The 13,209-nt window shown below is 35.3% G+C and overlaps 3 protein-coding genes across 3 annotated transcripts; all 3 read right to left on the bottom strand.

The window, feature by feature from the left end:
- Positions 268-2,174, bottom strand: LOC104713793 (spermidine sinapoyl-CoA acyltransferase-like). The gene is made up of 3 exons (XM_010431000.2): positions 1,719-2,174; positions 1,315-1,557; positions 268-950 (listed from the first exon to the last, which is right to left on the bottom strand). Exons 1-3 carry the CDS (start codon positions 2,172-2,174, stop codon positions 288-290), a joined length of 1,362 nt encoding a protein of 453 aa, XP_010429302.2. The 3' UTR covers positions 268-287.
- Positions 5,589-9,042, bottom strand: LOC104713794. Its single transcript, XM_010431001.2, has one exon. It carries the CDS (start codon positions 8,615-8,617, stop codon positions 5,918-5,920), a length of 2,700 nt encoding a protein of 899 aa, XP_010429303.1. The 5' UTR covers positions 8,618-9,042; the 3' UTR covers positions 5,589-5,917.
- Positions 9,997-12,857, bottom strand: LOC104713795. Its single transcript, XM_010431002.1, has 5 exons — positions 12,488-12,857; positions 11,978-12,214; positions 11,789-11,872; positions 11,572-11,701; positions 9,997-11,481 (listed from the first exon to the last, which is right to left on the bottom strand). The coding sequence occupies exons 1-5, from the start codon at positions 12,694-12,696 to the stop codon at positions 10,123-10,125; spliced, it is 2,019 nt and encodes a 672-aa protein (XP_010429304.1). The 5' UTR covers positions 12,697-12,857; the 3' UTR covers positions 9,997-10,122.

Genomic DNA, 13,209 nt, shown 5'->3' on the forward strand with positions numbered 1-13,209 from the left:
CTTAAGTTTTTATATGCCTTATACGCTTTGCCCATTTATTTTACCAATAGGTTCTCTGTCCGATTGTTCGTTCAAACACACTGTCATGGCTTGGTATCTTAGACTTTTCTTATCGATTTTATTAGTTTGTTCTAATTTTATTTTTTTTCCAAAATTTGTCAAAATCTTCATTGAAAAAATTCAGTTATGCATAACAACAACATTAGATCACTAGAGTTTTATTCAAATATTATTATTTATTGATTTTATTTTATTATTCAGATTACCACATACAAAAGAAATACTATTTATACTTTAGCTAGAGCGTTTATCTCTTCCTTGAACTTAGCCATTGCAGCTTTTGGCAACGTAATCATAATTTGAACTCCTCCAACCATGGCTGGTTCCAATCTCGACGGTCTCATGAGCATACCAATTGTCCTAGCTGTTTCCGGCGGGACCACTTGGACGATATTCACCGGTTCATTCCATCCGAAATCCATAGATCCAAAAATCCCAACATTCCTCAAATCCGTCAAAAAAAACAAACCATCTTTTTTTTCTTTATTCGTTAAATTCATCTTGATGATATCTTCAGTGTTTGAAAGCTCTTCTTGAAGATAATCTTTATCGTGAGCTTTTTTCTTCACCTTTTTTATGAGTTTCACGATGTCTGAGATCATAAATTCTCCCACTTCTCTTGTGGTTAATGGCACATACATATCAATGTATGCATTCCCATAGTATCCATCGGGTAAAGGCGGATCCACGACTTTTCGAATTCCTACAGGTAAACCTAACACTGTGACACCATCTTGATTTAAACTCAGAGCTTTAACTCTTGATTTCCACAAATAAGCACCTATAACTTCAAAAGTAGTTGGTGCCTCGCTAGAGAAGTCGTATTCTCGCAATGTAGCTTCTTTCAACCTTCTTATGCTCTCCGCTCTAATATTTATTTTTTCAGTTACCTGATTACAATTATAAACATGGAACAAAAATTAACCTGTTAGATAAAAAGCCTAAAAATAAACTAAAGTATCTATTTTTTTTTTTCATAAAAACTAATTTTGATAAATAGTTTTATCCAAAATAATCAAGCAAACTTAATTTACCAATTTTTATATATACGTAGTACTGATTTCTTATATCAATATACTGTATGCAAAAATAGTGTGGTTCTGACGATTTTCTTGTATTTTGTTTCTTTTTCTAATAAACTTATAATTTGTGAGAAAAAGAAACATGAATATATCAGAAAATGTCCTCACAACCCAATTTATTTGGTTTCTTGTCTGTTTATCAATCAACTCGAACCAAATCTAATAATATTACCCAATCATCAGTAGGTAAGTAGGGCGAAACTGCCGTGTAGACAGGAACAAAGGGAGGTTGATCATCTTCTCTCGGCTTTCCCACGAGTCTTTCTCTTTCCCAAACGGGCGTCACCCTCAGCTTCTTTTTCCCGCCAACCAACTCCGCCAAGGCACACATGGTATGACCTAGTCCATATCCATCACACATTGCATGCGATATCGCTATCCCTAAGGTGAATCCTCCACACCTAAATTTGGTCACCTGTGATCATTATCATTGTTATTTTCACAACAGTAATCGTTTATTAATACTATTAAACTGATGTTAATCGTGTTGGTCTTATGACCCGAAGTGTTAAGGTTGAAACATGACATGTAACTTAATTTTGTACTTATATAAAGAAACATCATAGGGTTGTGTACCTGCAAAGCAAAAGGTCGATAACCATCCTCCACTTGGAGCTCATGAGGCAAGAACTTCAAGGCCGTATCTGAGTCAATGTTATCTAAATACTTCAAGGAAGACAGTTCCACATTTGTAGTAGCCACCGTGAATGCCACACCGCCATCATCGCCCCCACAGGTCAAATGAAGCTTTCTATCACTTTCCCACCGCTTCAAAATCCCTGAGAGTGGATAGTAACACACAAGAAGATCGGATAAAGCCTCCTTAAGCAAAGATTCCGGCCGGTAAACATCGTCAAGAGCTTTCTTTTCTTTGAAAACGTAAATAGTCTTGTAAATGACCTCATTGTCTGGATCATTGTCAAGTGTTGAAAGAGAAAGAGTTTGAGGAGGTATGTGTTCTGAGGGTTTCACCATTTGGGTGAGTTTTTTTTCGACCACTAAAGGGATCGATGAGCTTATTTGGACTGGCATGTCTTAAGTTTTTAATGCCTTAAAGAGTAGAACCCTCGTCTTTTATAGAGAACGTTATGGTATCGAGATTTTGGAATATCTTTTAGTTATTCTTTCCAATGCAGTTTGAACGGAAATGTTTTTAACGGGGATATTTTTGAGATATGGAGAGTAATATTTTATACTTTTATTCAAAAAATAATAAATTAGACTTTGTCTCAAGTTTCTAGATATATATAGTATATTTTTTTTTTCTTTTGCACAAACTGTTTTTTCTTTTTATCAAAAGCTATTACTACAAATAGTGAACAACTAATCTATCATATACATGATAAAATTGGAACACATGAACAAATCCATAACCTGCAATACATTTTGATTATGATAAACGACTCCACGAACAAAACCTCTCCTCACAACATTTATATATTTCTACTTACGATTCTTAATTACCTTTGTCATACCAAGGTAGACAGTTTTACTCCTAATTCTCGAAACCAAGATGAACGACTCTACCTCCAATACTTTGAAACTTTTGATTATTCCTACACTATTAATAAGGAACTGCATTATTTAGGACTCTAACCCTAGATCTGGTGTAAAAACATTTTAACCTTTGACCACTAGCTCCAGTCTTACCTTACTTATGTGAACAAGACGTTACACTTACATAGATATTTTGGAGTGACTCAAATGGGTTTTACGAGTAATACCAAAGAGAGAATATATCCATGAGCCCCACCATTTGGATTATTATGTTATTTTCTTCACTGCCATAAACCTATTTCGTCATGTGCTTAAAAGGTCTCTTTCTAATTTGGTCGATTAATTCGGAAGTAGATGGCACAGTAACATTTGAAGATAGATATGGTAAAAAACTACATCCCCTATTATTAATTCGAAAGTAGGTATGGTAAAGTAACATTTTCTTTATAAGATTTACATAATTAAACCCTTGTTATTTGAATATATATCAAAATTTGAAATTATTATTTATAATATCCGAAAAACATATTTAAATAAGTTTTTTAAAAATTAGTATTCATAATTTAAATATTTTATATACTTTTAACTTGCTAAAAAAAGTTTGCATTCTTACTGATCATGTTATAGTGCAAGTTAAAGTTTGTATAAATATGATTATATATTTTTTTACAGGTTAGTCTACTTAAATACACAAAATATTTTAGTCTGATATCAAATAAGTTAACGAGAGATATTACACCAATTTTAAACATTACTAAACACAAAAAATATAATTGATCTACAATTATAGAATTTAAATATTAATCAAAACATATTAAAACAAACACAAAATACAACATATATTTTCTGTTAATTATTAAAAAAATTGTTTTGATATATACTGTGGATTAAAATCTAGTATACTATAATAGTTTAATACATGATAAAATCTGGACATACGAAGAAGAGTTTTTTCTTTTCTTTTCCTATTAATTAAAGCTTTTGGTGAACATTTCAATTTTAAAGAAATATACATATACTATACGATTAAGAAACTAAGCTGATGGGTTTCACTATTAGATGGTCATGCTTGTGATTTGCATAGCGGATAAATCACGGAAGTTGAGTAATGTATTAGGCTCCCAGAACCCCTCGTTAGCGGACTGAAAGTGTTGGAGTTCGTCGAACGACATAATAAGTTATCTCTTTATAGGTTTGTTATCTTTTTGGTGAGATTATCTTTATTTTTAATGGGTTAACCTCTTGACTAATAATTCTAAATTGGTGGCGAAAGACATTCGTCCTATGTAAATTGGTAAACAATCACTACATTACACGTCAATTAGAAATAACTTGAGACATATAACAAATGTAGGAGAAAATAAGTGTCTTTTTATATATTTTTTAAAGGATTTTTCTATTCTAAATATAGCTACCGACCTTACAAGCCTTCAAGAGACATACAATGGATGTTCCCAAATAAATGTTTATTTGCATTTCACTATTTGAAGGATATGCCATTACCATTTCGACAAGACGTTACACGTACAAAGAACTTTTGGAGTGATTCAAAAGGTTTTTACGTTGAAGACGGCATAAACTGATAAACACTGTCCACGACCCCCACCATATGGATTCCTTTGTCATTTCCTTCGTTACCATCAACCCCATTTATCATGTGGTTAAATATTTTTGTTTTTTGGTCGATTTATAATGGGGAATTTCCAAAATATATTTTTAACATCACTTTTCAAAAATATTTTTTTGTTTAAAACATTACTAGAAATACTACTAAAAACTAATATTTATTCAAACATGTATGTAAACTTATAAAAATATACACAAATTACCTTTCTATATGTGTAAAAATCTATAATTACTTTATAAATAGTGTATAAATTCTTCTTAGAAACCTTTTAATACTTTTTAAAAATCTTCTAAAATCTTTCAAAATATTTTTAAAAATATTTTAAAACCATTTAAAATCTTTGAAAAAATTTTAGAATCTTTTTAAAACATTTAAAAAAAAAACTTAAAAACTTTATTAATATTTGGGTCGACTCTCTGAGTAGTCAGTCATATCATACGTGACCCAACAAGTACACATGATAATAGATAGAAGGAGGGACATGGGTAGAATAGGAAACTACAAAAGGTTTTAGAAATCTTAAGAACACAAGAGAAAACAACCTTCAAACTAAAAAAATTCCACATAAGCGTCTCTCCTGCGGCTAGGGTTGAGAACCTTATTTACATAAAAAGATTTTCAGCCCTCGAATTGAGAAAAAGGAAAACTTAAAAAGTCTCTTATGATCGGTACAAAGGATGTACCGCTTGGTATCTAGCGTAATCTCTACCGATTGATCGTCATCTTCAATCTTCTCTTTTTCTTGACGCATATTGCTTCATTTATCTTCCATAACTCTTTAAGTCCACAAACCTATTAAGACTCAAAACGCATCAAAAATTATATCTTATTCTTACTTAAAAGATTCAAGACTCGATGTTAAAACGACTCTAAAAACCAACATAGATATTAGTTTTGCCATCAATTAATCTTTTAATTATATTAGAGCTAGCATAGCTATCTTATTTCAAATTTAAAACTTCTCAAATTTATTTTCAGATGATCTAAGTGTCTTCTAATAGTGATATAGTATATGCTACAAGGTACTTGTCTAAAATAGTGATTATGTTTTGATCTTTGGGTTTCATGTCTCCTCCGTAGGGAAACGTCCCGGAATATTTCTCTTTCTAAAATCTTGTATTTATTAAGACGGTAAGGGCAAATATGTTTCACGTTGCTATAGCTATCAACTGGGAATTATGAATCTCGATGGACTTATTTCACATTTTGAATATCTCTTTTCCAAGTAAGGATCTCTTTTCGGTTAGAGTAGTAATTTTTCCTACAAAACAGGTTCAATGTTTTAAACAAATTCAATTTACGAATATATGAACTTAACGAGGTTTTAGTGTGAGAGCAAATGCTTAACTCTGTTCCCTTCTTTCAAAAGTGGAATCGTTGGCCAAACCATGTTCTGCTTTCCAGTTTACAAGAATTGTCCTTCCTATCTCATATTCCTAAAAACTGAAACAGAGCAAAACGGAAAAACTATATATAGCAATATCCTCTAAATTCACAGTTTAACTTTTTACCCTCCTTCCATTTCCAGAAGTGCGGCCGAGCTCTAGGATATGTTAATGTGGCTCAGGCGTTATAAAAAAAAAGGCGAATTCTTTACGCAGCTGGTTCAAGCCCTTTTGAGTCGTGTTCAAAAAGTTTTTCAAAGAATTAATCACGTCTCTGAATCTTCTGCTTCTTCTTCAATTACAGTCGGGAGCGATCCTTCTCTGCTGAAACCAGGGTTTAAGAACTTGGCAACAAAAGCCCACAGCTTATAAACATCCTCAAAGTTTGTCAAAAAGCTGAGAGAAGCTGTGACAACCTCAAATCGCACAAACCCATTTTTTCCACCGCGCTTACCAGCTTCTCTCTGAAGATGCAGAGAGCTATCTTCCTTGATCCTAGCGCCCCCACGGTGGTTTCTCGGAAGATCCATTATGCGTATGTGACTCAAGATACCAATACCAAGAGATACACCTTCTCTCTCAGCCAGTTTCAGAACAACCTCTGGACTTACAAACCCTTTGCTTTTGTCTTTCACGTTGAAAGCAACCGCTGCTCCTCTTTCGTACTTTATCTTTGGGCCATAAATCTGCACAAGGTTCATGTATCTGCTGCTACCGTCACTGCCTGATTCAGGCACTTTCAGCTGTAGCAAAGAGATCACAAGCCAGTTAATCAGAAATCTGAGCCTAGTTGTCGTTTTATTAAGACCTAACATATTCACATGATCAATATGGCTGCAAACAATCTCTGGCTCTCTTCTGTCCCAATCATCCTCATTTTGGTTTTCACCATCACTTTCGTCATACACACTGGCCAAAGAAGCTTCACCTTGGTCCAGACTATGACTGATACGGTCCATGTTAAATGAAACCCGTGTTCCTCTACTCGGTTGTTCATCTTCCACACCCAAAAGCCTCCCACCAGTACCCCTTCTCCCCAATAACCTAAACTCACCTTCTGTTTCTCGTCTTATTGCGTTATCTTTCATCTCTGAAGAAATCTTGGAGCTTGAGCCATTTGATCCAAAACCAGATCCTGCACGATAGACAATGTTACCGCAGTTTTCTTCCTGTATCTCTTGCATTTGGAGATTACTATTAGAGTTCCTCAGATTCCGTGATGGAGTTGAGTTTGTCTCCTGAGTAACTGACATAACTGCAGCATCAAACGAGAGGACATCTTTACCATCATACATAGGACTACTGTAACTCTTTGCTACCGGTTTTGGTGATTGACGTTTGCTTGTAAACCAAAACGGTGGCAACGGAGAGGCGATTTTATGGTGGTTCAAGTGACCTGCACGGTCTGAACCAAGCGGACTTTGACCTAAATCAATCCAAAACGAATTATCAGACGACTCATCTTCACTGAAAGCAGGGCTTTTCATCAACTCTCCAACCGAAACACTTTCATTTTCTTCAAATATGGTACTACTAGTCCCATCTCTATCAGAGGTATTATCTTCTAAGAGCTCTGTCTCAAACACATCCCTCACTTGAGCTGAAGTGTATGCACCAGAGAATACCGGCATCTGAGCACCTCTACGAGCAGCTTCTGCGGTTGCTGGTTTATCGCCGCCATATGTACCAACGTCATGATCTTCAAGACCAACCAATCCGTCGAGACCATCTATCGAATCACTGAGATATAACGGATACTGAGGTGTGATCTTCACTATTCCTGATCCTGTTTTACCAGACTGACTCTGAAGATTACCCATCACTGACTTCTTAATCAACAGACAACCAAAACCTGTAGGATCATGCCCAAATACCTTGTAGAACGAGGTGATGATAAACTCTGGACGAAACAATGATAAACCAAGCGAATCCATATCTTTGGGACCTAAAGAACCAGCATCAAGCAACACATGCCAGTTATTCTGCTGAGCAAGAGCCATCCACTGGTAAGAGTACTTAGACCCCGTAACCCTAGACTGCGCAGGAAACACAAACAACCCAACCGCAGAATCTTTTTTCTTCCTCTTCTTATGAGACAAACGCTTCTTCAAATCCGTGGAACACAGCTTCAAAGTTGGCCATTTAAACCAAGCGTTATAAGCTTTTGCACCTTTCTCTCTTGCAGTCTGAGCCATCCAATTCACAGACTGACTCTCGTGATCAAACATCGTCAAAAGCCGCTTATTCGTATGAAAAGGGTAAGATTCCGCAAGCAACCTAAACGCAGAGCCTCTACTCCCAGTGAAAACAAGACCATACTCACTCTCAGGGATATTTAGATAATCCATTATCCTAGTCTTGAGATCATGTTCCACAGTGCCACTCTCAGCTCCACCATAAAGCGCATGGTTACTCAAATTGGCAGTAATCTCAGATAAACTAAACGTACAAGAATCCCAATAATGCAAAGTCTGAACATATGAAAAAAGCCCAAATCCACAGTAATCAAGACATACCTTGGAATCTAACAAGTGAGCATACTCATCAGATCTCAACTGATCAACTTTCTCAGAAGTCTCATACTTTGGATACATTGTAAGAAACTTGTTAAAAGCTTCAAGAATCTCAGGTATATCATCTTCAGACTCAAAAGTGCGCTCAGCGGCTAAAGCAGTTGCTCGTAAGAACTCGCGTTGAGCGTGTAACCTAGCCAAGGATCTAGAACGACCCAAGCTCTCATCTTCATTGTCTTTCTCAACTTCTTGAGATTTAAAGAGTGAACCATTCTCAGAAGCTTCTTCAAGAGCATCTCTAAGCTTATCTTCATACAATTTCCGAAGCACTGAAGCTTTTCTTTTAACATCGATTGGTGAATCAGACCCATCTCCATCTCTTCTCCTGCTCTTACTCTTATCCAAGATCAGAGCAGCACAGTGATGAATTTGCTTCCACAGAGGAAAATGCATTAATCTCAATTTCAAAAAGACCTTTTTTTTTTTTCTTTAGCCCATAAGAACAAAAACCCTAAAAAGTGAAGATCTTGAAAACAGATCAATAGAGAAAGCCTCTAAAAACGGAAACTTTCACAAAACCCACAAAAATTAAACGAGTTTTACGGAAGAATTTTCAAACAAACAATCCTAAGAGAGAGAACCCTTAAGAGAAAACAGATCCCAGAACTCTTGTGAAAACGAAGAAGAAGCTTAGCTTTTTTTTTGCTCTGTTTTTTTGGATTGTTTGGAAGATTAGAGAAGATGATAATAAATGCAAAGCTGACTCCTTTCACCACCAATCTCTCGTTTCATTTACTACACTCTCTCTCTCTCTCTCTCTACTCAGTGCGTTTCTCTCTCTCTCTTTCTCTTTAACAGGTTCGGTCAAAAAAGGCATTGACTTTTTTTTTTTTTTTTTTTTCACAAAAGCAAAAGAGTAGTAGTGTAGTGGTGGCGTTAGGGTTTTTGATAAGCTCTAATTATTTCAATTTTTTTTCTGTAATCATTTGATTTTTTCTTTTTCTATGAGTATGAAAGATATGTTAAACTCATTTTATGCATTGTGAAATAGACAGTAAATGTTTATATAATTTTATATAAAAAATTGTTTATTAGTATTCTATTAGAGTAAAACAAAACAGAAATTATTTTTTATTAGATAAAAAAACATTAACTTTTTTTGTCTTATTTTCTGCCCTGAAAAATGTATGAATTAGTCAACTCTGCCAGTAATATGAAGTAATTTTTTTTGTGAAAAAAAAGAATCTCGAAAAAACATATATTCATAAGTTTTTTTTTTGGTAACTTAGAATTATAATTAGATATATACTGAATAATTGAAGATAATATTTTGTAGTAAATTTAAGAAGTAAAAAAGTTCATATTAAATATGTTGGGAGTGTTTGGGTAAGCAGACCAAATATATATAAGCGTATTAAATATGTTAGGTTGAGAACAGTGGGAAGATTCTTGCTCTTTTTAGACTCCACATTTATGAAAAAAAAAGATTGCAGAATTTATATTCAAAAACAGCTTAAAGAATGTATACGTGTTATTATTAGCTTCTAATTCGGAACAAATTGAAATCACTTTATTGGGTAAACCTTTACGACAATTTTTCCAAGTATATTTGAAAGCACTTTTTGAATAGTAAAGTTTGGAAAATTTTGGTTCATAGACAGTTCTCTATAAATTTGCTTTAACTTAAAAATTAAAACTAATGATTAACAAATAACAAAACCTCTATTTTTTTGCTGACAGAAAAAGTTTTTACCTTTTTATTTAACAAAATAAGAGTTAAAATTTCATTTTGAAATAAATTTGATTTAAGATCTTTGTAGATTTAGTTTCCAAATCATTCTTAGATAGATTTTAAACAAAAGATACTTGCACATAAGCATTAAAAAATACCAAAAAGAAACAGAAAGAGTCATCATGTAGCTTAACAAAAGACGTTAAGGTTTCTTCTGGAACTTATTCTAAACCTCACTTTGGATTTTTCGGCGCTGCCTTAGTCTTCCACCAATGCTATTTTGATTAGGTTCAAGAGCCGCCTTCCTCTTACTACTCGTTACTCGAGTCCTCACTGAGTTAACCCCGGTCTCTGTCTCATCGCTTAGGACCTTGTTATGAGCTTTGACTACAGGCGTCTGACTTTCCCTAGGTCTTGTCTCCAAATTAAGGTCTTGTCCTATCCTCTCTTGAACTTCTGGAAGAGTATCACCAATGCGGGCACATGAATGTTCTTGTTTATCCTGTGTTGGCGTCTCAAGATAACTCAGGACCTGAACATCAACCCATGGAGTCTGATCATCCACAGGAAGCAAGTAGCTAACTGGTCTCGCCTCCAAATTCGAGTTTTTTCCTATCTTTTCCTGAACTTCTGAAAGATCATCACCAGTGTGGGCACATGAATGTTCTTGTTTATCCTGCTTTAGTGGCTCACGACAACTTAAGACCTGAACATCAACCCATGAAGTCTGATCATCCTCAGGAAGCAAGTAGCTAACTGGTCTCGCCTCCAAATTCGAGTTTTGTCCTATCTTTTCCTGAACTTCTGAAAGATCATCACCAGTGTGGGCACATGAATGTTCTTGTTTATCCTGCTTTAGTGGCTCACGACAACTTAAGACCTGAACATCAACCCATGAAGTCTGATCATCCTCAGGAAGCAAGTAGCTAACTGGTCTCGCCTCCAAATTCGAGTTTTGTCCTATCTTTTCCTGAACTTCTGAAAGATCATCACCAGTGTGGGCACATGAATGTTCTTGTTTATCCTGCTTTAGTGGCTCAAGAGAACTTAAGACCTGAACATCAACCCATGGAGTCTGGTCATCCACAGGAAGCAAGTAGCTAACTGGTCTCGCCTCCAAATTCGAGTTTTGACCTATCTTTTCCTGAACTTCTGAAAGATCATCACCAGTGTGAGCACATGAATGATCTTGATTTGGTGGCTCAAGACAACTTAAGACCTGAACATCAACCCATGGAGTCTGATTATCCGCATAAGGCTTGAAGCTCAGTGACCTTCTAGCTGAATTGGGATTCTCATCCTCCTCTTTCTTCAAGGAATCACCATTCTGATCTTCGATCTCCGCAAGATTTTGTACTTCTTCAAGGAGATCACAGTTTTGATTTTCATTAGTGTTTTCATCTTCCTCTTTCTCCAAGGAATCATCATCAATCTGAAGCTTTGGTACTTCTCCATCATCAGCAATCTTTTCTTTAAAGGAAAGTGATCTCTTTGCAGAAGCTTGATTTGGGGTTGAGTCATCAGTTTGGTACCGTTTGGTTTGAATCAGATAATGTGCTACAGACTTATACCCAAGCGCAGCTATCTGGAAAACAACCCCAATACAGAAAGAAATCTTAAGCTCTTGATACTGTTCAAGATTATACAAAAGAACAATCGAAAGAAAACAACGTACCCTTCTGTAGATAGGGCCAGTTGGAACCCATCCTTTGTTATTCCGACACAAACTGCAATTGCAAATATCGCGACAAACAGGGCAGGTCCAGTTTGCATTCTCCAGAGCTTCCAGCACATGTTCACCATATCTGTTACATCAAACATTTAAAAATACATTCACCACCAATAACAATAAAACTCCACTGCTAGCAAATCATATTAAGTAGCAACCAAACCTCATAAACAAACAATCTCCACATAATTGTCCTTGAACCATGTTGCATTCACTGCACTGTGTACGATATCCCATCGTTTTCTGCCTGTAATGCACACACACACACAAACACATACTAAAGCATTGAGCAAATCTCGTTTCACAGTATTGCAACTTGTAATACCACAAATGAGGGTTTGGTTTCTTTTACCTGCACTGGTGACAAGTTTTACCCTTAAACGGATCATAAATCCGTTTGCCATCCTTATCATAGCCATCAACAAAACAAGTCCAGCTTCGTTCTGTATTCCCAAGAAGCTTCTCATGTTCCTCAGTGTAAATCTCTGACCTTACCCCTTCACCAATCACCACATTCCCTCGTTTAGTTGCTTTTTTACCCTTCTCATTGATCCCATCAGTGTAGATAACTGGAGTTGTGTTCTCCAATCTAACAACAATCACAAAAGAAGAAACAAATCATAAACCCTATTACCCTTCTTCCAACTCAAAACCCCCAATTACTCCAGAAAAATCTCTCCTTTAAACTGAAACAAATCGATTCATAAACTCTAATTTTGCCTCAAAAAGCCCTAATTTCTACTCAAAATCCTCAATTCCTCCAAAAAAATCTCTGCTTTAAGCTGTTTCATAAACCCTAATTAAGATTCATAAACCCTAATTTCCACAAACAAACAAAATGGGGAAAAGGAAGAGATTATACCGAGAAGATCTGCGAGATGGCTGAAGAGGAGGAGTCGATCTCAGAGCGGCATTAGGGTTACCGTGAGATCTTCTATTGATGGGTCGGTTCTCGGATCTGAGTTTGCGAGAGAGATTCAAGATGCCAAGATTTTGCATCCTCTGAAGATTCTCTTTGATCCTATCTTCTCTGCATTGTTCGTAAAGAGACACCTTTTGGGTTCCTTCCATCACCACACTACTGGGTTAAGGTTTTTGATTCGGGTTCTCTTGGTGATGGATGAATGATTTCAAAAGTCTCTCTTTTTATGGCTGGTGCTCTAGTGGTGAAATGATAAAAAAATTTAGATTTTTATTTTGGGTTGAGTTGAATGTTACACAGCAACGGTCATATTATATTTGAAAATGTGCAGAGAATTTGGGAATTGTGTTGCAGATAAGTACACCCTAATGATGGGACTTAATCTTTTTAAATATTTTGTGGTTTTTTTTCCCTTTAATTGCAATACAGCTAAGTAAAATAATGGGAATATAGAAAGATGTGAAGCATTTAGAAGAAAATATTATCCCAATTGGTATTTTTTTTTTCTATTTGATACCAAATTTGCAAATTTTGGATTTTTTTTTCTTTCTAGGTGGACTTTTCTACTAAGGAAGGGAATTGGATTTATTTTTTTTTCTAGGTGGACTTTTCTACTAAGGAAGAAAATATAATTTTTCCAAAAGAAACAATAAAGATTCAGA

The sequence above is a fragment of the Camelina sativa genome, chromosome 9 (assembly GCF_000633955.1).
Source record: "Camelina sativa cultivar DH55 chromosome 9, Cs, whole genome shotgun sequence".
NCBI lineage: Eukaryota > Viridiplantae > Streptophyta > Magnoliopsida > Brassicales > Brassicaceae > Camelina > Camelina sativa.